Source organism: Alligator mississippiensis, chromosome 2 (assembly GCF_030867095.1).
Source record: "Alligator mississippiensis isolate rAllMis1 chromosome 2, rAllMis1, whole genome shotgun sequence".
NCBI lineage: Eukaryota > Metazoa > Chordata > Crocodylia > Alligatoridae > Alligator > Alligator mississippiensis.
Window position 1 is genome coordinate 69,412,241 of NC_081825.1, and position 25,910 is coordinate 69,438,150.

Here is a 25,910-nt window from a genome sequence, read left to right on the forward strand (position 1 = left end):
CAGTATAGAAAATATGCATAAACTTACCACTGTAAACTGAAGTGATTAAGAAAATGAAATTAAAGGTCTGATAAATCCAAACCATCCTAAAAAATGAATACATGAAAGTTTCCTTTAGGACATGTTTAATAAATTTGGTACAATTAGTCATAAAGAAAAGTACAGATGCATCACTGGGCAATTTACTTATGATTTCTCTGTCATAAAGCCCATTAATTACATGTACAGGTATACAAAACAGTTGAAAACCTAGAGGTTCCAGACATACAGTATCATGCATTAACAGAAGAGGGTTTATCCTGTACTCATGACTGCAAAAATGATTTTAATTTACAAATACTAAGAAAATTCTTCTCTAACATCCACTAGAGTTATTCTCGATTTATGCTTCATTAAACTAACAGTTAAATCTGGATCACTTCTAAATTTCAATATTTTCAAAGTCACTGTCTCCCACTAGTAATTTATTTCCTATATAAAATTTGTCTATCTAATAAAGTATGCAATCCCAGCATTACTAATAAAATACACATACAAAATAAGTTTTAAATTTGTCACTTCTAAAAACATTTTGTTGAAAGTTTTAGGAGTATCCATAGAATCTTTACATTAACTGCATAATGCAGTCTGTAAAGAGATTGGACATTGCATACTAAAAGTCTCTGATTTGATAGCTATTAAAATATTGAAACTTACCTGAAAGTACAATAACCACACTTGTGCGACTAATTCTGCCTAGGTACAGTCCGCACTAAACAATATAAAGCCCCTCTCAAATTGTGTCAAATGTGACTGCCTGCAATGTTTGCTTCACTTTAATATTTACTTTCAGTGGGTCTTCACTCTATCAATATTTGTTTCTGTTCTCAGCTGGCATAAATCTATAAAAGCCAATAGGAATAAACTTTTGTGGGAGAGAACATGGCTCATGGGACAAATTGCTCAGTGAATTAAACAGAATAATCCAAATATGAGGGTTATAGGACAAAAAATGACTAAATACACTGGGGACGTGCTTAACTCCTATAGCTCTAATGAAGTCAGTAGAACTAAGCTGATAGCGAGATGAGATCTAGAACATTCATTTCAGGCGTTTCCAAATTCTCAAAATCTCCTGAATTTGGCTTGTCAAGGTTATGTAAGATATATAGTCATTAGGAGACTGAAAACTTCTGAAATTCTGATTTGCAGTTTGATTCAGGACAGAACTAAATTTTGAAATCCCCAAATTTTTCACTGAATACAAATTCTGCTTTCAGCCAGTTCTACTCAAAAGACCACCTCAGTATCCTTCACAAAAAAACAACTGAACTAGAGCACAAAACACATGAGAAGTCAGTCAGCTGAATATCCCACAGAGCAATATAAATAGTACTCTCATAAAAGGTGATGTAAGATGCCAGGACAGTGCTAAGCAAGATGTTTAAATGTCAATATAACTTTTCAAATCTTGCCATCTGAATGGGGGTGATATGATCATATCATGAGCGTTGCTTTGAATATTTTAAGAAGACCTAGAGTGGTGGTTCTCAACCTTTTTAGACTCAACCCACCCCTGGAAAGACTTGAGGTACTCCTGGATAGACTCAATGCACCTGTCAGAAAAAGCCAGCTCTTAGCTTTCACTCTTTTTTGGCTGCATAGTAAAGTAGTTTTTCTGATGCAAAGAACTTGGAAAGATCATAACTCTTGATTTCTATTTGAAATTTCTGGGTTTATCTAGTGAATCTGGTAAACGTAACAGTGCTAACATCATGGCACCCCATCGCACCCTTAAAAGGATCTTGAAGCACTTCAGGGTGCCATGGCACCCTGATTGAGAATGGCTGATCTAGAAGTTTTGAAATATTTTGCTGTATTTGTAGTTTTCTAAAATCCTTTGTGTAAATGTGCATGTGATCAAAAGTAGAAAGCGAAATAAGGGTGCTGCTAGTATACTTGAAGATCTAAACTCTTGAAACTTTCTTCTCATGACATGTGAGCAGTTCTCCTCTTCAGCTGGATCCAGATTCCATTATTTGGACGAAGAATCAGTTCTCCCACCATACCAAGTTCTTCTCTGTTTTGATTTGCTTCCACCCAAAAGTGGCGCAGGACAGTAGCCAAAACAGCTTTTTCTTCCATCTGTGCAAAGCGTTGGCCTTCACATCAAAATGAAACAAAACAGCCAAAGGGTAGTATTAACAGTCCCCATAATTGCATTTCAACATAGCTTTTTCAATAAATACAGCACAGGAATCGATTCCTGGAACAAAAATCAGGGAGCTATAGTTTATAGAACTTGACTCTAGAAAAAGTCTCTTCCCTTCAAGGTTTGCCTTTGAAGTATGCATAGTTCCCAACCAAGAGGACCTTAAAGGTGACTTGTATGGTGGAGAAAACACCTGACACAAGATGGGACTTTGTTTTCTCTCTCAGACTAAGTGGAAGGAGATGAATTGGGGTGGCAGAAAGAAGGGCTCAGCTTCACACCCACAGCACATGTACAGCAGTAGTAGTACTTGATTTGGTAGTAGTTTGCTTATTGATCTTCAGTCCTAACAGAGTGTGGTGGTGAGCAAGAAAGGGAAAAATGAGGAGATAAAGATTCAAAGCAAAGAGGTGCAGAAAAAATGGTTAGAAATAAAACAAAAAGAAATAAAAAGAAAACTAAGCAAAAGATTAGAAACCAGGCTGCTAACTACAAATTTAGTACCCAAAAGGGTGCGTCCAGATGAGTGCGCACATGCCTCTTGCCCCGTCTGAAACCCCTTTGAGATGGCACAAGGCACATGCGGGAACGAAAAAAAGTTTCCCGCTTTGCAAGTTTGCAGTGCAGGGAGAAAATTAGACCCCTGAATACCCAGGAGTCTAAAACAACCCATGTTTAAAAAAGCAGGTCAGGACTGGGCCCCAGAACCTCCTGAGAGCGAGTAGCCCTGAGCTAGTTGCCAGGGCAGCTTTTTGTACTGATGGGGCCAGGATAGAGCAGCTTACTGCCAGGGACAGCACAGGTGCTGGCCCCAGGCTCTAGCTTCCCCTGGCTACAGATCCAGGAGGAGCCAGGCAGGGTTATTTTGCCCCAAGTGGCACAATTTGATCCACAACGAAGTGCATGTCCAAGCATATGCGCTGGGACACCCCATGTTCCCAGCATACCCATAGCCGCAAGACGGCAGATGAGGCTGGGTGCCCAAGTCAGCTGATGGAGATTGTGTAGATTGAGCATCAGATCCCAACATCTTTACCTACATTTATAGAGGAGCCCTTAAACTTCCATAAATATTTACTATTATTTTGTAGTGAAGACAGAATACCTTCTCCAGTGTCCCTGGGAGCACTGCCAGCAGTGGTCCTTCTGTCACTGAGAGGCCCCATTCAGAATAAAATAAAATCTTGAAACATCACTGTTATTTTGGGCCACAGATTCTTGAAGGAACAGCTATCTGAATGCATACTGACTACATAAACAGTAATACACAGTGTTTCATAGTTGCTATGTACTTTTTAGCATCCACCAAAATGTTAGGTCTCTCAGAAAATCGCATGAAGATAAAGTTCTAGTCCTGAGGAGTCGGCAAGTGTTACTGAGAATACTCAAGCAGAAGAATAAAAGGAGGGATGTTTAAATGTTGCCCCTTACCTGCAGGCCATGAGAGATTGGGACCATTACATAAATAACTGACATGCCATAAGGAAAGGGGAAAAGAGATTGTCTCTTGGTGTTCCCTAGTGAATGATCTTGCTGACTGAAGGATTCAGATCCTCAAGAAAACCCTGTTGGTCCTCCTGACTTAGAAGGGAAGTTAGCTTTATGCAGAGCTACCAGTGAAACAAATACCAGTAAGGATGAAACAACAATATGAGGCTCCCTTGAGTCTAAGAAACCTCACAACAAGAAAGAAAATGTTGTGACTTTATCAATCTGATGCGTAAGATACAAATGAGAATTGCTGTGTTGTGGTTATCAAACACATGAGAACTGCAATCTCCATTACCATACAGAGGCTCTGCAATGGATACTGCAGCAAGGAACCTTTGCTGAAGTAGCCTTGATGGTAAGACTGTAAGTAAGGAGGCTAACCTAGTGCACTTGGCTTTTATCATCAGTTACGCACCAATGCAATTTCTGGGTCCAGCAGAGAAGGGTATATATGCATATGGATGCCTTCCACTAGAATTCTCAGGAAAGAATCGCTCAGGTCTGAATTCTTCAGGGTCTGGGAAAACACCTGGATCTCTGTGCAGCGCATAAGAAACAATAATTGCATTTGTGCCTTTTGGTACCTTAAATCCTCCTGCAAGAAAAAGAACCAACAAGTCATGAAGTAATTGATTTTCAGCACACATACACTGGGCACACAAAATATTCTTTAATTATGAAACAACTTTCTAGAGCAGATATTTTCATTACTTAATATAAGGAACATAACATAAGGCATAACAACTTACTAATATAGCAATCTTGACTCAAGGTCCGGGCAAAGAATGGCACTGAAGGGAAGAGACGAAGGGCTTCCTTAACAACACACTCAAGATATCGTAGTTTCTTTAAATCATGCACAGTGACGGGACAGTCAGAGTCACCTACAAAGAATTGTAAAAGTGGGGTGAGAAATACAACTGCCCTAAATTAAATTAAATACATTCACCTTCTAAAGAGGCTCCAAGCTCCTTTAAACTACAGCCATTAAACTTAACTGTTTGATTTATGGGGTGAAGCATTTCTCTAAATGTTTACTTTTTCAGTGTTTTTAGATGTTAGGTTACAACACACCACAACACAGGCATAAACGAGGCCTTAACCATGGATCAGGCCCACATTCTATCAGGCACAGTGCAAAAGGGCAATCCCCCCCCCCTCCCAAAAAAAAGAAAAACCTCCCAGATATTCTCTGCCCCAAAGAACCTACTGTTTAGGTAATAGTATCTTAAATATCTCTCATGAGCAGGGATCCTGGTTTTCTGTGTTTAAAAGGCACACACTCTTTGATAAAAACTGCAAATTCTCTGGTTTAAACACGCAAAATTCTATATTTTTCCATGATGAAAATGAAATGACACTATATTACACTGTTTTACTGATATATTTACAATTTTAAAGCAATTTGGAAGCCTACTATAATAAAATTAATTCTAAATACCTATTAATTTTGGCATTTGATTTTGGGTGTTTTATCATAGAAAATCAGAGCTCCCTCCCCTCACTTTGCTCACCAGGATGTGGGTCCAGCTGTGGCTGCCCCCTCCTCCCCCATGTTGTGGGGCTAAGCAGCTCTGATATGCTGGTGCCCTGCCAATGCCATTGCCTCTCACTCCCAATAAAAAGCCTCCCAGCCCTGCCAGTGCCCCTCACTCCTGACTCACTGCCCCCCACCCCAGCTCCCCGCATGGCCTGTGCTCCCACTCCCGATGTGGCCTGTGCCCCTTCCCCCCTCTGCCCAATATGTGGCCTGTGCCCCTTCCTCCTCCACACAGATGTACCTGGAGGGAGCTGTAGGAGCTGCTCTCCACTGCTGCCTTGCTGCCACATGCATGTGCATATGCACATGCATGTAGCACCTCCTACCTTGATTGTCCTCCTCCCACTCCCTGCAACCCCAAACAGCCCCTTGCAGCCTGGAATTCAGCAGAGGGAAACCCACCATTTCCTGTGTCCTTCTCCTTTAAAGGGAAAAATCTGTGGTTTTCCCCTTTAAAAGAGAAAATACGAATTCTTCTCCGCTAAGGAAGAAAACCCACATTTTTTCCCCACAGCAAGCAGAAAACCCAGATCCCTGCTCATGAGTTCCTTAGTACCCATTCCAACTGGTTCTGAAGTCTTTGTATCCACAGAACAGTGAGAGTTATATACAGTGAAAGAACAAGTTCAAACCATCACCTGATGCTGACTTGCTAGCTAGCTAGCTATCACTCCATTTCCAAACCTCCCATTTTTTGGAGTAGGTCATTGAACAAGTGGGCTTCCACCATCTCCAGGTGTATCTGGATACTATCAGTTTCCTGGACCTCTGCCAGCAAGCTTTTGTCTTAGGTATAGCACTGAGACTGCACTTATGGCCTTGGTTGACAATTTCTGTCTGGCGATTAACAACAGAAACTGTACCTTGCTGACCTTATTAGAGATCCCAGGGGTGATGATCATAAGAAAGTAGGGCTGGAAGGGAACTCACAAGATCATGTAGTCCAGCTTACTACTCAGGGAAGGATCATCCCCAACTAAACCACTGCAGCCAAATCTCTGTCTAACCTTCTCTTGAAAACATCCAAGGATAACGATTCCAGTTTCTCTAGGTGGCCTATTCTAGTGCTTAACCACCTTCATAGTCAGAAAGTTCTGCCTAATCTCCAACCTACATTTTCCCTGCTGAAATTTAAAGCCATTGCTCCTAGTCCTGTCCCCTACAGTGACAGAAAAAGCACATCTTGTTCCTCTCTGTAATCCCCCTTCATGTATTTGAAAACTGTTATCAAATATGCACTCAGACTTCTCTTCTTCAGATTAAATAACCCTAGCTCGTTCAGCTTTTCCTCATAAATCTTGTCTCCCAGGCCCCTAATCATTTTTTATTGCTCTGCTCTGAACTGTTTCCAAACTGTCCACATCCTTCTTGAAATGTGGGGCACAGAACTGGACACAGTTCTCCATGTTAGGACTCACCAGTGCTGAATGGAATGGAAAGATCACTTCCCTTGATTTGCAAGTGACTGCTAGTTCGTACAATCCATTATACTCTTGGCTTTTTTTGTAACAAGAGTAAACTGTTGGCTCATGTTCATTTTATGGTCCACTGTAATCTCCAGGTCCCTCTCTGTGGTACTACAGCTTAGCCCATTCCCCCATCTGTATTTGTGCACGTAATTATTCTGTGCAAGTGGAGGACTCTGTACTAGTCCTTGCTGAATCTCATATAATTGACTATGGACCATTTCTCCAGTCTATCTAGGTCATTCTGGATCCTTGACCCACTCTCTGGAGTATCTGTAGCTCCACCCAAATCGATGTCGTCTGTAAATTTGCTAAGCATGCACTCAGTCCTATCATCCAAATCTTTAATGAAGATATTATATAATATCAGATTCAAAACAGACCCTTGGGGAACCCCACTGAATACCTCCTCCCAAATAAACATTGAGCCAATGATGACTACTCATAGAGAAGGATGATCCAACCTATCCAACTTACAGTACTGTCATCTCATTTGTATTTCATTTCTAGTCCATGATGGGCGAGTGTTCATTCTACCCTCACTACCTTTACTGTGGTGTCCTCCAGGATTCCATATGGCTGTCTCTCCTGAGATTTGGAGTGGAGCCCTTAGTATGAGGAGGACACCCAGCTCTATCCCTTTTTCTCATCTGATTCAGGCTCTGTTGTCTTGGTCCTTAACCAGTGCTTGGCTTCAGTTGGAAATGAAGCTAAATCCAAACAAGACAGAGGAGATTGTTGTTGGCAGATCTCAGGACTTGGTGGGAAAAGAACCACCTATCATCAATGGGGTTCAGCCTCCCCTTGTCACTTACATTCCTTGATGTGCTCCCAGATTCTTTGCAGTATTTAGATTTGCAAGTTGCAGCAATGGCTAGGACTCCATCTTAGCCGTTGCCATCTTTCACCAACTCTATCTGGTGAGAAGGCTGCAACCTTTTCTTTCAGGTTTGGATCTGGTCACCATCATCCATGCTTTTGTAACCCCAAGGCTAGACTATTGCAGTGCACCCTACATGGGGCTTCTCCTGAGGAATGTCCATAAGTTGCAACTGTTGCAGACTACGGTGCCCTGCCTTGACAGGGATGGGTCACCAGGAGCATGTCATTCCAGTACTGTACTCCAGAGTTTGCATTGACTTTGAATAGTTTTTCAGGCACCATTCAAGGTGCTGGCTTTTACCTGTAAGGCCCTAATTGGCCTGGACCATACATACCTAAGGGATCTCCTCCTCTTTTATGTTCCATCACAGTTCCTAAAGTCAGCCAAGAACAACCTCCTGCAAGTAGCATCTGTGTACCAAGTTCATTTAGAGAAAAAATGTGGGAGGTCATTCTTGGTAGTAACTCCTCAGTTCTGGAACTTTCTGCCCCTTCTGATCCATCAGAGCCCAAGTCTGGACCACTTCTAGAGGTTTTGTAAAACTTTTTAATTTGGACAGGCCTTCAGTCGTTGGAGTTAAGTTTTAGGACAGTGTCTGGGGATTTTGTTCCATTTCATTTTAATATTTTTATCTGTTTTTTAATGTAAGCTTCCATGAGCCATTTTTGAAAGGCAGCACATAACTTTAATAAATAAATAATCAAGTAAAGTGTTTTTTTCTTTATAATGTATGATTCTCATAAGGAAGATGCCTGTGTGTGACTTCTTTTAGCAACAGGATGTCGCATGCCAACAAAAACACACGGTCCTTGACAGATAGGGTTCTAAGTCCAATGGCATGGAATCCAAGACAATTGGAGACCCTTGGTCTGCTGCAGCCTTCATCTGCCTTCACAGCCGCTGAAAAGGGGGTTACACTTTTCTTCTTCCTGATCTGCTGTTGAGGTCTTCTTGGATCACTCTTAGTCAGGAACCTCCCCCTCGACCTTGCCATCATGGGTGACCCTACCAGGAACATGAAGCTCCCGATGCCTTGCTCTCAGAATCATTGGAACATGCAAGCCTCTCCACCACTACAAGGTGGTGATCCCTGGAGAGGTGTTTATAATGAATCCGTACTCAGAAAGGAATAAGTATACCATACACTGAACCTTGCGTGCTTATGCCTACGTCTCAGGGAGCACTAAAACTTACCAAACACTTCATCCAATTCTTGGTGAACTTTCTTCTGGGCCTCAGGATGACAACCAAGTAAATAGATGGCCCAGTTCATAGCAGCAGCTGTTGTGTCATGCCCCTACACACAGAGTTTTATGTTGATATTCTGTATTATCATTATATATACATAAACAAGTATCTATACTTGCAGCTCTGAGGGGAGAGGCATAGACTAACTACAAAAGCAAAGGAGAAAAGCTAACAATATATTAATCCACCTAATAATTTGGTACCCAAAACTAACAACAGAAAATAGCCAATTACACAATAAGATGGCTAGAGGCTGACTAAGATTTTTGAAAGTAAAATTGATCAGAACATTAAACTAGCAAAAATCCTTCCTTCGTCCATCTTCAGTTATTTAATTAACTGTTTTAAATATGTTCCTCTACAATCAATCTCTGAGGAAGAAATTGTGGACAAATTGGAAAGGGTCCAGCAGAGGGCAACAAAAATGTTGAGTGTTGAGGGGGTTGGGGGACATGACTTATAAGGAAAGACTGAGGGAACTGATCTTATTTCGTCTAGAGAAGAGCAGACTGAAGGGATGTAATAGCAGCCTTCAACTACCTGAAGGGGGTTCAAAAGAGGATGGAGCTAGACTGTTCTCAGTGATGGCAGATGACAGAAAAAGGGGCAACAGTCTCAATTTACAACAAGGGAAGTTTAGGTTAGATATTAGGAATAATTTTCTTATTAGGAGGGTAGTAAAACAGTGAACAGGTTACCCAGAGAGGTGGTGGAAGCTCCATGCTAGGAGGTTTTTAAGACCCGGCTAAACAAAGCTTTGGCTGGGATGATCTAGTTGGGGGTGGTCCTGCCTTGTACAGGGGGTTGGACTAGATAACCTCCTGAGGTCCCTTCCAACCCTAATTTTCTATGATTCAAAGAATCTTGTTCTTGCTGCTTTTTCTATATGTTGTGGTTAATTCTGCAGAGAAGACCTACATACCAATCTTGAAGCTTGCACCAAACCTGAAATCTACCTGGGTTACATCAGTGATATTTTCATCATTTGGACTGAACACCTGAACTCATTTACTGATTTCTACCACAAATTTAACATTGCCCCTTGATCAAACGTTCTTAGTGTTATTTCTACACTAACATCAGCTTTTTAGATACAAGAATCCACATGTGGGATGGCACCCTACAGACTATACAAATAACCCATGGACCATCGTACTTATGGCCACAAAACAAGCAATCATTCCAAACACACCAAACAAACTGTAATCTACAGTCAGGCACTCAGATACCACCACATATGCTCTAAGGAGATTACTAGTGATACCCACCTTGCCAACCTAAAATTTGCCTTTATACAACAAAGACACAGAGAATAAAACATATCTTTGAAAGAGTCACTCAGATACCCCATGGTAACTTGCTCCAATACATAAAGAAGCCCTCCTGTGACTTCACACCCCAGCTACTACCCCATACTGAAACCAATTCGAGGAATCACCTAGCAATTATAGCCTATACTCAAAAAAGATCAGACCTGGAGAGAAATACTCTAAGCCCTGCTGCTCCTGGCTTTCAAACAGTCTCCTAACCTTGCCTAACTCATCATCAGAAGCAAACTCTTCATTGTTTAACAGATATCAAATAGGACACAGGCTTGCCTTAACAATAAGTGCAAAAACTGTCAACACATCTCCATTGCTATAACAATCAATTAGCCTCCACAATGAACCCATCAGAATCCACTGATCCTACACATCTTTCCCAAAATGTGATAGCTCTGATTCAATGTATCAAATGCCATCATGGCAACTATGTAAGTAAAACTAGACAAACTACTCACCCGAATAAACTCTCACAGAAAAAAAGAGAAATGCAAACACTAGTAAGAGCACATTTCTCACAAAACAACTGTTGTTTCTGACCTCATTATCCTCATGCTCAAAGGAAGTTTACAAAAAAGCTTCAAAAGGCAAGCCTGGGTATGACAATTCTTAAGTTGGTTGGATACTAAGAACCCAGGATTGAACACTCATATTGAATTTGTGATATACTATAATCTACCTGTTTTCTGAAATTCTTTCTTCATACTATAGGCAATAGTGACCCTCTTCCCTTTTGAAAGGTCTTGATCTCCCACCAATCAAGCTATGTTTTCTTCTGTTAATCGTTTGTCTGATACCCCTAGGAATTTCTCTGTTCTCCAGTTTCACAGCCTTCCATGTTTTTTTAATCATTGTTGTAGATGCTTCTTTCCTCAGACTCAATGAAGAATGCAATACTTTGAAAGTGTGTTTAAGTCTAATCTCAACCACATAGGTGGTCCAATAAAAGATATTACCAACAACAACACTTGTTTCTCATAAAATTAAAGGTGTTAATTTGTGCCATAAGTCAGTGTCGGAAGGGCATTTATTTATAGCTTAAGGATTCCTGAGGTTTAGTTAGTAGCATTCTCTACCCTCTCTTGGAAAATATAAAACATTTTATCATCAATTATCACATAACAGCAGAAGTATATAATTTTGTTAAGCTTGTACATTTTAAAAATGAAACTATGCATGTAGTGTATGTAAAGGATGCAAGGGAACGTCCAACAAAAGATTTTGATATTAAAAGATTTTAGCTAATTTAATAAAAGTAATGTTAATAAAAAATGTACTGCAACAGAGTATAGCTTCAGGGTGAATGTTAGATCACTTTCAAGCTGGATGGCTGTGGCAAATCAGACCCACTCTGACCACTTCTGACCACTCTGTGTTACAAACAGCGTAACAGTAATAGGAATGCTTTATGGGCAACTGAAAGTGATTAGAAGCATAAGGGGTGTACTTGGTAGCCGTGTTGGTCTGAGACAAGAAGACATACAAAAAACTAGAATTCTTGGTTCCAAAATGAAGCCTTTTATTAAAACAACTGGGAAATCCCAAGAAAATTGTCCTTTTCTGCTGATTTTCTTGGGATTTCCCAGTTGGTCTAATAAAATGTATCATTTTGGAACCGAGAGTTCTAGTTTTTTGTATGTCTTCTTGTCTCAGACCAACATGGCTACCAAGTACATCCCTGAAACATGGAAGATGCCAAATTGTAGCCGATTTTGCATTTTAAACTTCATTGCAGAACAAGAAGAAAGATTTTTTACCTCCCTGCCTGCCATCTGACACCTCCAGGGAAGGAATTCTACCTTCAAAAAGCTACTCAGCACAGCTCACAAAGACACCTCTCATGGACCCAGCAGCACAGCCTTTCATTTTCAGCTCCCTTTGTGCAAAAATGAAGTTTATTTCCTTCCTATGAGGACTTTTTACCATCTACACTTTTCCCAGAGCTTGATGAAGGGACTTTGATCCCAAAAGCTTGTAGAAAAGGACAATCTCCTTGCAATTTCCCAGTTGGTCTAATAAAAGGATCATTTTGAAACCAAGAGTTCTAGTTTTTTGTATGTCTTAGAGGCATAAGTACATTTTAATATGAGGAAAAATTAGGTCTTGCTACCTTTAGACAGGATATTGATGAGAAGAGATTTGATTGATTAATGAACAATGAGGGGGAATGACTGCTCCTAGCCTGCCAACCCCTTTTCATAATAAAAGAAAAGGAAGAGCTTCGATAAAATGTGATTACCATAACATTTAAACTGTTAAAAGGTAACAGTCGTTGACACAGTACACAACTACCCTGTGGAACTTACAGCCCAAGATGTCAGGAGTGCCAAGGCCAATTAATATTTTAAAAGAGGATTAGGTCTTTGTGTCAGTAATTGGAGCATCAACAGGTAGGATAACTAAACAATTAAAGGTTACAACCCAGAGACAAGTCAATCACTAACTGAGAAGATAAGAAAGACATTTTTCCTTCCTGCACAGCTAAGTTCTGACAGAATAATCTGTCTCCTGGTTTCTCACAGCTTCCAGTGTGGTATGCATGTGGTACTGACCATTGGTAGACCATGTCTATACTGTGTCTCTTACCACTTTGTGTGCTCAGGTCCCCTATAAGTTGTCTACTCTGCCTAACTGTTAAGCTTGGCTGCATGTGGATTGAAAGGGTAGGAACATAACTTGTTTCTCAATGTGGGTCCTTGGTTTAGAAGGGAGACAGTATAGACATTGTCCTGGACCGGGGGTGTCAAACTCATTTGGCCTCATGGGCCAAATGAGTGGCTCAAAACTGGTCCACAAGCTGGATAAATGGTATCCTGTAGTCTCTGCAGACTAGATTCGACCTCTCCTCCTGCGTGCTGGATCCAGCATCCATGGCACCTACTCTGGGACTATGCCACACACAGTACCTACCCTTGACCAGCCAGAACAAGTTCCACATGCAGCACAGATCCCAGACCGACTGAAGCCAGCAGTGTGTCCTGGACCAACCAGGGTGGGCATTCTATGCACCTTGCATCCCAGGCCCTGTACACAGGTCTGATCTGGTGCACACCATGTGGGTCAATTTGAGACCATAGGGCAGCACCAGGGGGGGCCAGATGATGGTGTTCTGTGGGACAAATCTTGTCCCAGGCGATGTATCTTTGACACCTGTGCCTTGGACATTAGGACTCACAGATCAATGATCTGGTACAGCAGTTGCTACATTTCCATGTATTTCTATGTCATTTATATCATTAGGAGCGTGATCCAATATCTATTAAGTCAACATGAAGACTTGAATGGGCTTTGGATCAGGCCCAACAGACCACTGCCAGTACTTTATGTGACTAAGACCAGCTCAAATATATCAGGGTCTTAACAAATGAGTAGTTACCACTAGACTGTATTTGTGGCTTGAAATTTTCCATGTCTGTTTCAGCTCTGCAATTCAAAATAAGAACAAATTCTTGCCCTGTAGAGAGGTGTATGCATGTGTGTGCACATGCACACCTCTCTCCACAACAAGAAAGAGCTTGTTTTGAAGAAAGAGATTCTGTGCTATATTGTGTGCATCAGCACCATCTTCATTTTCTCCTAGCTGTTTATTGCTATAGTGATTTAAAAGAAAAAGCAAAGCGTCTCTTCTACAAGGAAAGCTACATTTTGTACATAGAATATCTCAAGGCCTGAAAGTCCCCAAGTCATCAGGATACCTCAAACATGAAAGTGTCCACTTCCTCTCGAATATCCAAGTAGCTCAGTTTGTTCCCTTCGTTATCCATTGCATTGAGAAGCATGTCAAGGAAAGCTCTTCTCTTTTTTGACCCACTTGGTTCACAGTTGCTGTCAAAGTCACATTTTCTTTCATCATGCTTCTTTTTTTCACTAGCTTTTTCTGTAATAACCTTAGGTAAGAAATATATATGATTCAGTGCTTATGTTCTCCAATCTACCAATATGTGTTCAAACTAATCTCTACCCCACATACTTAAAAACTGATTTAATCCCCGACACCATATTCTGCACAGCTCAGTGGCAGACAGGGACAAATATATCCATCCCTTAATATCTGGCTCCCCATACTGTGCACTGTTTGAACGCAGCATTGTTGTGAATCATATGGAATTTGAGTATTTAAGTCCTACTTTTTCACAAAGCACCATTAACAGAAACATAGTTTTGACTCCTCATTTTGACTGCCCTTCGTTTCTGAACTTTTAGCACCAATCAGGTGGTGTTGCATAGTATTATTGCATGTTACAGAATATAAAAATCAACATCAACAGGATAAATAATCCCATCTTGTAGTAAGTTTTGACTGAGTCTCCTTTCTGATTTTCACAGCTTTATTTAAATCTATTTACCCATATGGAGTTACATTTTTTTCATCAGGGAGTTCCTTTAGAGACTAAAAATTGTATAAAGTAGCTAGCTTACCAACACAAGAGGACTCACTGCCATGCCCATATCTCTTTCAAGGCTCTTTGGTTTTCTAACATAACATTTAAGGTGCATGCAGATGTCACATTTGAAACATTTTCAAGCATAACAGGCTAAGACAGTGGTTATCAACCTCTTTAGACTCAAAGAACCCTTGATACACTCAAGGCACCCCTCAGAAAATGCCAGCTCTTAGTTTTCACACTTTTTTTTACTACAAAAAAAATAAAGCATTCCGTCTGTTACAAAGAATTCAGAAAGACCACAACAGGTCAGGACCTATGGATTCCTATTTGAGTGCCTATAGAATGTGACTTTTCATGTTCTAATTAGAACCCATCGGAGCAGACTCAATTCACTGAATCTACTCCATGGTCTAATTAGAATGTTCCTGCATCTAATTAAAATGCTCCAGCATCACTCCAGTATTACATGTATTAAGGCCATAAGCATTTCAAAATGGCTCCAGGAGCACTTTATCTAAGCCTCGTCAAATGAGTTTTAGATAAAGCATTGCGTGGCCATTTTGAAATGTGCAAGGGCTTAATACACATGACAGTGAGCCATTTTAATAAGAGCAGCTATATGGGAACCATCTAATTAAAATGCTCCCCCTCCCCCAAGAGTGTGTATAGGCAACCTCTGCATTTATCTTGTGAATCATGTTTGTATACATAACAGTACTAACACAGTGTGACACCCCTCACCACCCCTGAAAGGCTCTCAAGGCCCCCCAGCGTGCTGTAGCACCTTGCTTGAGATTCACAGGGCTAGGAAATGTTTTAAAAAGGTAGTGTTTCAGCCTCCAGATAGACATATAGCTCCTGTTCTGACTAGGGTGGCCATCATAGAGGACAGTCCAATTGTCCTCTGTCCTCTATTGATACAAAGCCAGATGCCTTTATGTCCTCTATTTTTCTCTTGAAGAGAAAATTAAAATGGCTCATTAAAATGGCTTGAAGAGAAAAATAGAGGACAAAAGGCACTGGGTTTCATATCAATAGAGGACAGAGGACAGAGTAGCAGAAAACTGGAATGTCCCTGGCAACCCTAGTTCTGACCCCTGGCTAGAGCACAAAGTTTCCTCAGGTGCATGCAGTGGTATATCCCCCAGCAAGAGAGAAGTTTGGGGAACTGAGGCTTTATTCCCCACCACCCAAGGCAGGGGGAGTGGAGGGGACTCAGTGCCAAAGTGTGAGGAAGGTTGTGGGGGGATTCCAGCTCCAGAAGTGCTCCGAGTGCCCAGAGCAAGAGCGGCCCTGGTGCCCTATACAGCCAGGGTGCTGGGAGTCCCCCTGGTACCCTGAGTGCTAGGAGTCTCTGAGCAGAGTACTGGGGGCCCTGGCACACTAGACACTGCCAGCACCACTGCTCCTGACATTCTGAGATCCTGGGAGACAGTCAAGGAGTGTGCTGCATTTGGGATGTTGGAGGACCGTTTGACTCATACAGATGCAAGGTGGAACAAAATGGTACAAAACAGTATCTGCTCCCTGCAGGTGCATGTTTGTCACCCTTTGGAATGTTTTACCCCACTTACACACCTGTACAGTAGCCTTATAAAAACGTCAGAAGTTTTTAAAAGCCATTTGAAAGGTTTCAAATGTTACATCTGTCCACGCCCCTAGTTAGACAAACAATACAGTTCCTCCATCCAAGCTAGGAGACCATTCCCAGAGACTCTTTCCTAACAGTCCCACTGCTTCAAAGACTGCCTCTCTCCTGTGGCCCTCTCCTTTTGCATTCTCAGCCCAAGTAACTTCCAGCTGGGTTTTATAACTGGGAATTGGTTAGTCCTATCTTCTTAAACCCACAGGTTCATTTATCATGTACCTCTCTCAGATAAAGGTGATATTCTCAAGGACTAAACTCCAGGCCACTGTAATCACATTTTGATCTTTCTTCCATTGATCTACTTCTTTTCATTAACTGGAACACAATGAAAAGAAGAATAACAGATTACCTTGTCAGTAAAACTGTGGAGGATTTTGAGACTTCTATTATGTTCCCTTCCTTCTTGAAAGAGAAGGTATGTAAGGTCAGGCCATAACCAAGGAGCCTTTTGTCTATGATGAATCAAATCACTCATTCTAGGATAGGAAAAATAGCACTAATTAATATTTATTGCCAAAAACACAATCACAACGCATCCTTAAGAGCCTAAGGCAATCAAAATATCCCAAAACTGATGTAAAATACCATTTTATGGTGCAGACACAATCATTTTGTCTTTAGGGGTACAAACTGCTTTTATTATTATTTTCTATTTATTAAGTCAAAAGCATCTACTGTAATTTAAGCAGCGTTTGAGAGAGTGAATGAAATCTATTCCCATGTCAAAGTAATATTAAACTAGGATATTTGGCAATAGAAAGAAAGGAAACTCAGAACCAGGTTATTTCAGCATTGCTGTGGTATAAACCTGATTTAACTTTACTGATGCTAGGTCTTTTCATTTGTATTTGTATTGGTGAAGTGGTATGGAAAGCTGAACTTTTTATTTATCTGCTTTCTAATTATTCATCTAACAATTCACGTGATGTTTCCTCTGATTTTAACATCATTGTAACTGTCATCTAATGAACAAACCCCAGCAACACAAAGAACTTCTGCCAGAATAATTTTGTAGTGAGAAAAACATGCAATTAAAATTCAAGAGAAATGAACTCATCCATACTGTTGCTTCTCCAGTGATAGCTGCACCACTTTCTGCACAGATTTCCAATGTTGTCAAGTTCAAAGTTACCTCTATGATCTAGAATGGGGGAATGACCCTTCTATACCCTGGGAGGGAGTTTCAAATAATTCTCCCTCTCCCATCCCTGCACTCTCCAGCAGGGTTTGCACCCTAGTTATGCCTCTGGTGACATAGGAAACACATGTTTCCCCTAAAGTTAATTAATCAAATTCATGTTGTGACATCCTGTGTTTAGTCAGCAGTGCAAAACACTGCATTCTAATTTGGTTTGCAACAATACTGGTGATCTATGCTCAATTTGCTATGTGGATTTGGTGTTCCACTCCTTCCTTTCCCAAAAGGAGTCACATAGGCAGTGGTGACTATTTCAACCTATGTTAGCCAGAGATGGGCTGAATTTAAACTGTCAGGAATCATCGGGATTTTTATTTTAAAAAAAACAAACAAAAAAAACACTGTTTTTGTCACAATCAAACTTTTGAAAAGTATGTCAACATTTGCTAAAGTTTAGTTTAAAAAAACAAACAGAAGATTTCTGATATTAAGACATCTTGTTTTTATTTTTAATTTTGAAATGACACAAAAATATCATATAACATTTTAAGAGTTCAGCACTGAAATTACGTTTTTTGGTTTTATGGGTATTATAAGTTTTGACTGACCCACCCTTTAGCAGAATGTTATTTACATGGGAATTGTTTGTTTTGTTCTGATTTGGAATAGAAATTCTGAACTTACAGAATCTCTCCTGTCCCTAAGGCAACTTTCGGAGACCATAAAAGCTAAAGAGGCGGTAGTCATGGGGGACCTAAACTACCCGGACATCTGCTGGGAGACGCAGACAGCAAAGTCCCACCGCTCACGCAGGTTTCTAACCTGTGTACAGGACCTCCACCTGACACAGGAGGTACATGGTCCCACTAGGGGGAATGCCATACTGGATCTACTATTGGCAACAGGGGATGACATGGTAGGGGACCTCCAGATCGGTAGCCATTTGGGAGACAGTGATCACCTAATAATAGAATTCAACATAAGACGTCGAGTGGGTAAGGTAACTAGTAGGGTGAAAGTTCTAGACTTTAGGAAAGCTGATCTCAATGAACTCAGGCGATTAGTCAAGGACGCACTGCAGAGTAGGAGTTTTGAAGGGATGGGAGCCCAAGAAGGGTGGCTGTGACTTAAGGAAACGATCCTTCGGGCACAAAGCAAGACAATCCCCGAGCGAGGCAAAAGAGGGAAAGGGGCCAGGAGGCTTCCATGGCTGACCAGAGAAATCCAGGGCAGCCTAAGGGCCAAAAGGGGAGCACATAAAAAGTGGAAATAAGGTGAGATCACTAAAGATGAATATACCTCCTCTGCTCATGCTTGTAGGGAGGTAGTTAGATGGGCCAAAGCTACCATGGAGCTGAGGATGGCATCCCAAGTAAAAGACAACAAGAAATTGTTTTTTAGATATATTGGGAGTAAAAGGAAGGCCCAGGGAGGAATAGGACCCCTGCTAAATGGGCAGAAACATTTGGTGACAGACAGGGGGGACAAGGCTAAACTCCTCAACGAGTTCTTTGCCTCAGTGTTCCTAAGTGAGGGGCACGACAAGTCTCTGGGGTTGTAGAGAGGCAGCAGCAAGGCGCCAGACTTCCATATGTAGATCCTGAGATGGAGCAGAGTCACTTGGAAGAACTGGATGCCTTTAAGTCGGCAGGCCCAGATGAGCTCCATCCGAGGGTGCTGAAGGCACTGGCCGACATCATTGCAGAGCCACTAGCAGGAATATTCGAACGCTCGTGGCGCACAGGCCAAGTCCCAGAGGACTGGAAAAGGGCTAACGTGGATCCCATTTTCAAAAAGGGGAGGAAGGAGGACCCGGGCAACTATAGGCCAGTCAGTCTCACCTCCATCCTAGGCAAAGTCTTTGAAAAAATTATCAAGGCTCACATTTGAGAGAGCCCAGCAGGGCAAATTATGCTGAGGGGAAACCAGCACGGGTTTGTGGCGGGCAGATCGTGCCTGACCAATCTAGTCTCTTTCTATGACCAGGTTACGAAACGCCTGGACACAGGAGGAGGGGTGGATGTTGTATACTTAGACTTCAGGAAGGCCTTCGATATGGTATCCCACCCCATACTGGTGAACAAATTAAGAGGCTGTGACATGGATGACTACACAGTCCGGTGGGTGGCGAATTGGCTAGAGGGCCGCACCCAGAGGGTCGTGGTGGATGGGTCGGTCTCGACCTGGAAGGGTGTGGGCAGTGGGGTCCCGCAGGGCTTGGTCCTTGGACCGATACTCTTTAATGTCTTCATCAGTGACTTGGACGAGGGAGTCAAATGTACTCTGTCCAAGTTTGCAGATGATACAAAGCTATGGGGAGAAGTGGACATGCTGGAGGGCAGGGAACAGCTGCAGGCAGACCTGGATAGATTGGACAAGTGGGCAAAAAACAACAGGATGCAATTCAACAAGGAGAAATGCAAAGTGCTGCACCTAGGGAGGAAAAATGTCCAGCATACCTACTGCCTAGAAAATGACCTGCTTGGTGGAATGGAAGCGGAAAGGGATCTTGGAGTCCTAGTGGACTCCAAAATGAACGTGAGACGGCAGTGTGACGAAGACATCAAAAAAGGCAATGGCACTTTATCGTGCATCAGCAGATGCATGACGAATAGGTCCAAGGAGGTGATACTTCCCCTCTATCGGGCGCTGGTCAGACCGCAGTTGGAGTACTGCGTGCAATTCTGGGCGCCACACTTCAAGAAGGATGCGGATAACCTGGAGAGGGTCCAGAGAAGGGCAACTCGTATGGTCAAGGGCCTGCAGACCAAGCCCTACAAGAAGAGACTAGAGAAACTGGACCTTTTCAGCCTCCGCAAGAGAAGGTTGAGAGGCGACCTTGTGACTGCCTTTAAGTTTATCACGGGAGCACAGAAGGGAATTGGTGAGTAGTTATTCACCAAGGCGCTCCCGGGGGTTACAAGAAACAATGGCCACAAGCTAGCAGAGAGCAGATTTAGATTGGACATTAGGAAGAACTTCTTCACAGTGCGAGTGGCCAAGGTCTGGAACGGGCTCCCAAGGGAGGTGGTGCTCTCCCCTACCCTGGGGGTCTTCAAGAGGAGGTTAGATGAGTATCTAGCTGGGGTCATCTAGACCCAGCACTCTTTCCTGCTTATGCAGGGGGTCGGACTCGATGATCTATTGAGGTCCCTTCCGACCCTAACATCTATGAATCTATGAATCTAAGCAGCTCTGGCTAAATTGCAACTGCAGCCTGTTCATCTGCTGGCATAGATCTTATTCATTCATCACATATCTCTCCTGCATACGTGGAAGATGTATATGTTTTCCTATACCCTTATATAATAGGGAACCCTAACCCTGTTACAGGGAAAAGAGGACCAGGGAGGAAGAATTAGCAAGGCCCCTTTAAAACCAGAAATTTTGTAGCCCGAAGGGGGAAAGGTTACTTGCATAAAGGAGATGGCTTGTCCAGTTGTAGAGGCCCCAGCTGCCAGGAGGGATCCCGACTTGAGAAGGAGGGGCAAGCTGCCTGCAGCAAAGACCAACTGAAGAGGAACAACTGGACCTGGGCTATGGACTCACACTCTACAGAACCTAGCCCAGGGGTGGGCAAAATACAGTATGTGGGCCATTTTATCTGGTCTGCAGGTAGATATCTATCTACCAGTTCTTTGTACCTGGCCTGGCTGCCCCTGCTGTGCTCACATTGGGAAGTGGTGGCAGCAGCAGCGGCAGGCAGGTGGGCAGGCGGAGGGTGGGAAGCAAATGCTGGGAGTGGGCAAAGCAGCAGCTGGGTGGGAGTGCAGGGCCTGCTCCAGTGTGCTGGGGCTAGGGCCAGCAGGGGCCCAGGGTGGGGCAGCAGGAGGGTGGAGCCCAGGCCGGTGGGGGTGTGGAGTCTGCCTGGCTCCATCATGCTGGGCTCCCCAGGGCTCACATGCAGTACCCAGGTTCTCTGCCTGAACTGCGCACCTCCAGTGGGGAGTAATAGCTGGTGGCCCAACCCTGCTCACTGCTACGTGCAGGTCATGGGGAATGGCAGGGAGCTCCACGCTATGGAACTGGGCTCTGCCCTTCTCCCTACCACTCCAGCTGAGCCCTATGACCTGCACCACCAGCTTCCTTGCACAGGGCTCCCTCCAGCAGCATGGGGTTCAGATGGAGAACCTGGGAACTGTATGTGAGCCCTGAACGATAGAGCCAGCAGCCTGGCCATGTGCAGTCCTGGGGCTTGCTGGGACCCTATGCTGCCAGGAAGCTCCACCTGCCATGAGCCATTACCACTGTGAGGCCCTGCTGCATGATGCTGCTGCTGGTAACAGGGGCTATGCATAATGGCGGGGCATGTGTTGGGGGGGCTTGTAGGGGGGCCCCACATGCACATCCCATCACACACATGCACCCCCACACCCACCAGCTCCCACATACCCACCCACCCCCATACTCCCCACACCTAGCCACCCCTCCCCACAAATCCCAAACATGCATCCACACACACAACCACACGCTCCCCCACACTCCTCAAACCCACACCCCCCCCACAGCCCTACACAAATCCCATACCCAGCCACCCATATCCTCCCACAATACACAAGAGTGAGACTTCATTTTGAGCTATTATGCAATTGCCTCTATATACACTCCACAAACGCACACAAATCAGGACAAAAATATATATTTTTTTTAAATAAAATGTAAATGTTATAGTAGATGTTTGATTTTTAGTATATAATTTGTTTTTATCCAGTTCCAAGACAGCAAAACCCACTCCCAAAAGGAGTCCTTCTGGGGGAAAAGGGATGGACTTCCAGTGGCAAAGGTCAGGGATTAGGGGGTGGGACTTCTGGTCCCAAGATGGTGACCAGGGGGCAGGGCACCTATCAAGGAGTGGGACTACTCTTGCAGTCCTCAACAACTCACCAAAACTCATTAAGCGAACCTCCAGCCAAAACAATTGCCCACCCTAGCCTGTAAACAGCCAGCAGCAAACCACAGCAGTGAGATGGGAAGGGGAAATTAGCAGCATCTGGGTCAGGTCAGCTGGAAACCTGGTCACCTGACCAAGGGAGGAGGGGCTGATGGAATATAAGCTCCCATCCAGGACAGAAGAGGGGGCCTGGTCCTAGCAGTAGAGAAGGACAGAGCTCTCCAGAGGGACATAAATGAATGCAAGACCAGCAGCTGGGGCTGCAGACTGAGAAAAGGAGCCTCTGTTAGTGACAAGAAAGTGAGTGCATGGGAAGCACTGAGGAAGACCTACACCCTTGGGAAGCATTGAAGACTTTTTATGTTAACTCAGGAGAGATCCTGGGGAGACAGAGCATGCAATGGACTGAGAACTGTTTATGGTAACTCAGCACAGTCCTGGGGGACTGACTGTGCCCAGAGGATGGAGAACTGTTTATATAAACTTTTTAGGAGTCTGCTTTTCTTTTTCCTTTTACTCTGCTCATTTGTTAGCAACAGCCAGTGGACATGGAGGCTGCAGAGCAGAGTGCTCATTGTCTAGTGACTTCTTTTCTGCTTGTTTTTTCTTCAGTTGACCCATTTCTTGTATTTTGTGGGTGTTTCTGGGAGGGAAGAGGCAAAAGCTTCAGCTGGGCTGAGGCCCAGATAGGAGCCAAAGCCCAGATGGACCAGGGGCCTAGGATGAAGCAAGGCAGGCAGGAGCCCAATCAGGGACCCAAGTCCCAGTCAAAGACAGAGAAGGTAAGTGTAACAGGGGGCCTTCCCACCCACCTGTTTCTGGGCTAGCCACCTGCATCTCTATCCTGCCATGCCTTGATGATACATAATTATGGTGTTAATTAGGTGGAAGGCTGCCCATTACTGCACCCCAATGCTAGGAGGCGCTATCTGCAGCTCTGAACCTCCCCTGCACTGCAGCCTATGCACCTTGCAGATGGCATCTAAGCTCTTAATGTCTACAACACCACACTGGGCCCCATAACCCTCTGGTCTGGACCCCAACTAGATCCCTCCTAATCAGGCAGCCTACTCCATCCTCATTTTGGGCTGCCAAGCTCCTTGCACTCTTCCTCCTCTTGGGTGTGGTCCCCCCAGGACCTTTGGCCATACAGGCCCTGGCCTCACATCCAAGGCCAGTCAGAACCTCAGGCCCTCAGCTCTGGGCATCCCTCACAGTGGGCCCCTGGCCCTCTTCACCCTTCTGGTCCTGGCCCCAGTACTGACCAGTCAAGGGTGCCTCAATTCAGGCTTCTGAGCAACTAGACCACACTCTCCAACATGGGTCCACCTTCTTGGACCTTGCTATGGGATTACCCACCCAGTTGTGGGGGCTGGGGTTATTAAGACACCCTGACCTGCCTTTCCGTGGGGAGGTAACTGCCCTGGCACTTCCTGGGGGTTTCAACACCACTAGGAGCCCCACCAGGCCATCCATCCCCAGCAGGGTGCAGTTTAAGGCCATGCCCAGGACCATTCCCATAAGCTGCTGCCCTTACCTCCAAGGTCTTCCTGGAGCAACAGAGCTCAGGAAGGAGATGTTTCAGTCAGTCTCACCTCCATCCTTGGTAAAATCTTTGAAAAGATTATTAAGGCTCATATATGTGAGAGCCAAGCAAGAAAAATTATGCTGAGGGGAAACCAGCATGGGTTCGTAGTGGGTTCGTAGCAGGTAGATCATGCCTGACTAATCTAGTCTCTTTTTATGACCAGGTTACAAAACACCTGGCTGCAGGAGTAAGGGTAGATATCATTTACTTAGACTTCAGGAAGGCCTTCAATACAGTATCCCACCCCATACTGGTGAACAAATTAAGAGGTTGTGACTTGGATGATTACACAGTCCAGTGGGTGGCAAATTGGCTAGAGGGTCGTACCCAGAGAGTGGTGACGGACGGGTCGGTATTGACCTGGAAGGACGTGGGCAGTGGGGTCCCGCAGGGCTCGGTCCTTGGACCGATACTCTTCAATGTCTTCCTCAGTGACTTGGACGAGGGAGTGAAGTGTACTCTGTCCAAGTCTGCGGATGATACAAAACTGTGGGGAGAAGTGGACACACTGGAGGGCAGGGAACAACTACAGGCAGACCTGGACAGGTTGGACAAATGGGCAAAAAACAATAGAATGTGATTAAACAAGGAGAAATGAAAAGTGCTGCACCTAGGGAGGAAAAATGTCCAGCACACCTACTGCCTAGGAAATTACCTGCTCTGCAGCACGGAAGCGGAACGGGATCTTGGAGTCCTAGTGGACTCCAGGATGAACATGAGTCGTCAGTGTGACAAAGTCATCAGCAAAGCTAACTGCACTTTATCATGACAAACAAAACCAAGGAGGTGATACTTCCCCTCTATCAGGCACTGGTCAGACCGCAGTTGGAATACTGCATGCAGTTTTGGGCACCACACTTCAAGAGGGATGTGGATAACCTGGAGAGGGTCCAGAGAAGGGCCACTCGTATGGTTAAGGGCTTGCAGGCCAAGCCCAACGAGGAGAGACTAGGGCACCTGGACCTCTTCAGCCTCCGCAAGTGAAGGTTGAGAGGCGACCTTGTGGCTGCCTATAAATTCATCAGGGGGGCGCAGAAGGGAATTGGTGAGGCTCTACTCACCAAGGTGCCCCTGAGAGTTACAAGAAATAATGGCCATAAGCTAGCAGAGAGCAGATTTAGACTGGACATTAGGAAGAACTTCTTCACAGTTTAAGTGGCCAAAATATGGAATGGGCTCCCAAGGGAGGTGGTGCTCTCCCCTACCCTGGGGGTCTTCAAGAGGAGGTTAGATAGGTATCTGGCTGGGATCATCTGAACCCAGCACACTTTCCTGCCTATGCAGGGGGTCGGACTCGATGATCTACTAAGGTCCCTTCCGACCCTAACATCTATGAATCTATGCTGGCTGGTCATAAGCTGCTCCCCCTCAGCACAGAGAGCTGGGCATTAATGGCTGCCCTGACCTAACCCTTAGATAGGCAGGCACCAACAGTGCCCTGACATAGTAAGGAAAAAAGAAGGATGGATCCTGATGTACGCTAGCCATACTAGCACCCTGAGGATGAGGGAGGAGGCAAGGCATCAAGGCAGGGCCCCAATTACCCCAAAGGCAACCTCCTAAACAGCATATTAAGCCTAACATCAAGGCATGGCAGGTGGGAAACAGAAGCTACATTAGGGGGTCAGGGTAGGTAGACAGATGTAGTACAGCCACCAGGGGGTGTCATGACCACCCCTGGAGGTGCACCCCATTACACCTTGCTACCTTTCCTTCCATCATCTGTTTCCATACATGGGTACAATATAATACTTAAGACACTGTACCTAGGTAAACTGATCTTGTTCAGGTGCCTTACAGCTCTGGATTTTGCTTTTGTAAGACCTAGGTGTTACTGTTGGCTTGGGCCAATCTTAATCAACACAATTATAAAGCAGACCTGAAAAAGCTACCCTTACTTGTAAATAGCCTGGACATATTCAGAATCATTATTCTTCTGTGCACCAATATTCTTGCCCATTGCAGTTTCTAGAAAAAGAAATTTAGCCAGGTAGATAATCATAAATAAATTAACACAGTCAGGCAGTACTTGCAAACACTTACATTCCCTTGGCAGGGCATTATTTTGTAGATGTACTCTTTTTTCTGATTCTAGTCCTAATATCCATCTTCCCTT

General features: G+C 43.9%; 2 protein-coding genes across 7 annotated transcripts in view; both read right to left on the reverse strand.

Moving 5' to 3' along the window:
• KLKB1 (kallikrein B1) overlaps nt 1-4,181 on the reverse strand; it is a 38,462-nt gene extending 34,281 nt beyond the window's left edge. For 5 of the 6 annotated variants that reach the window (XM_059721807.1, XM_006258360.2, XM_014594865.1 and 2 more), the window contains exons 1-2: nt 697-783; nt 28-86 (exon numbers count right to left, since the gene is read on the reverse strand). In XM_059721807.1, the coding sequence (XP_059577790.1) occupies nt 28-85 (58 nt within the window). In that variant the 5' untranslated portion in view covers nt 86; nt 697-783. Of the gene's footprint in view, nt 1-27; nt 87-696; nt 784-4,097 lie in introns of those variants that run through there. The other variant, XM_059721806.1, reaches the window with a different exon arrangement.
• Nucleotides 109-25,910, reverse strand: part of LOC102570586 (cytochrome P450 4V2) — a 39,146-nt gene continuing 13,344 nt past the window's right edge. Inside the window, exons 5-11 of the mRNA XM_059721810.1 lie at nt 25,693-25,762; nt 16,527-16,653; nt 13,837-14,028; nt 8,766-8,868; nt 4,432-4,566; nt 4,098-4,277; nt 109-2,141 (exon numbers count right to left, since the gene is read on the reverse strand). Of these exons, the coding sequence (XP_059577793.1) occupies nt 1,969-2,141; nt 4,098-4,277; nt 4,432-4,566; nt 8,766-8,868; nt 13,837-14,028; nt 16,527-16,653; nt 25,693-25,762 (980 nt within the window). The 3' untranslated portion in view covers nt 109-1,968. The remainder of the gene's footprint in view (nt 2,142-4,097; nt 4,278-4,431; nt 4,567-8,765; nt 8,869-13,836; nt 14,029-16,526; nt 16,654-25,692; nt 25,763-25,910) is intronic.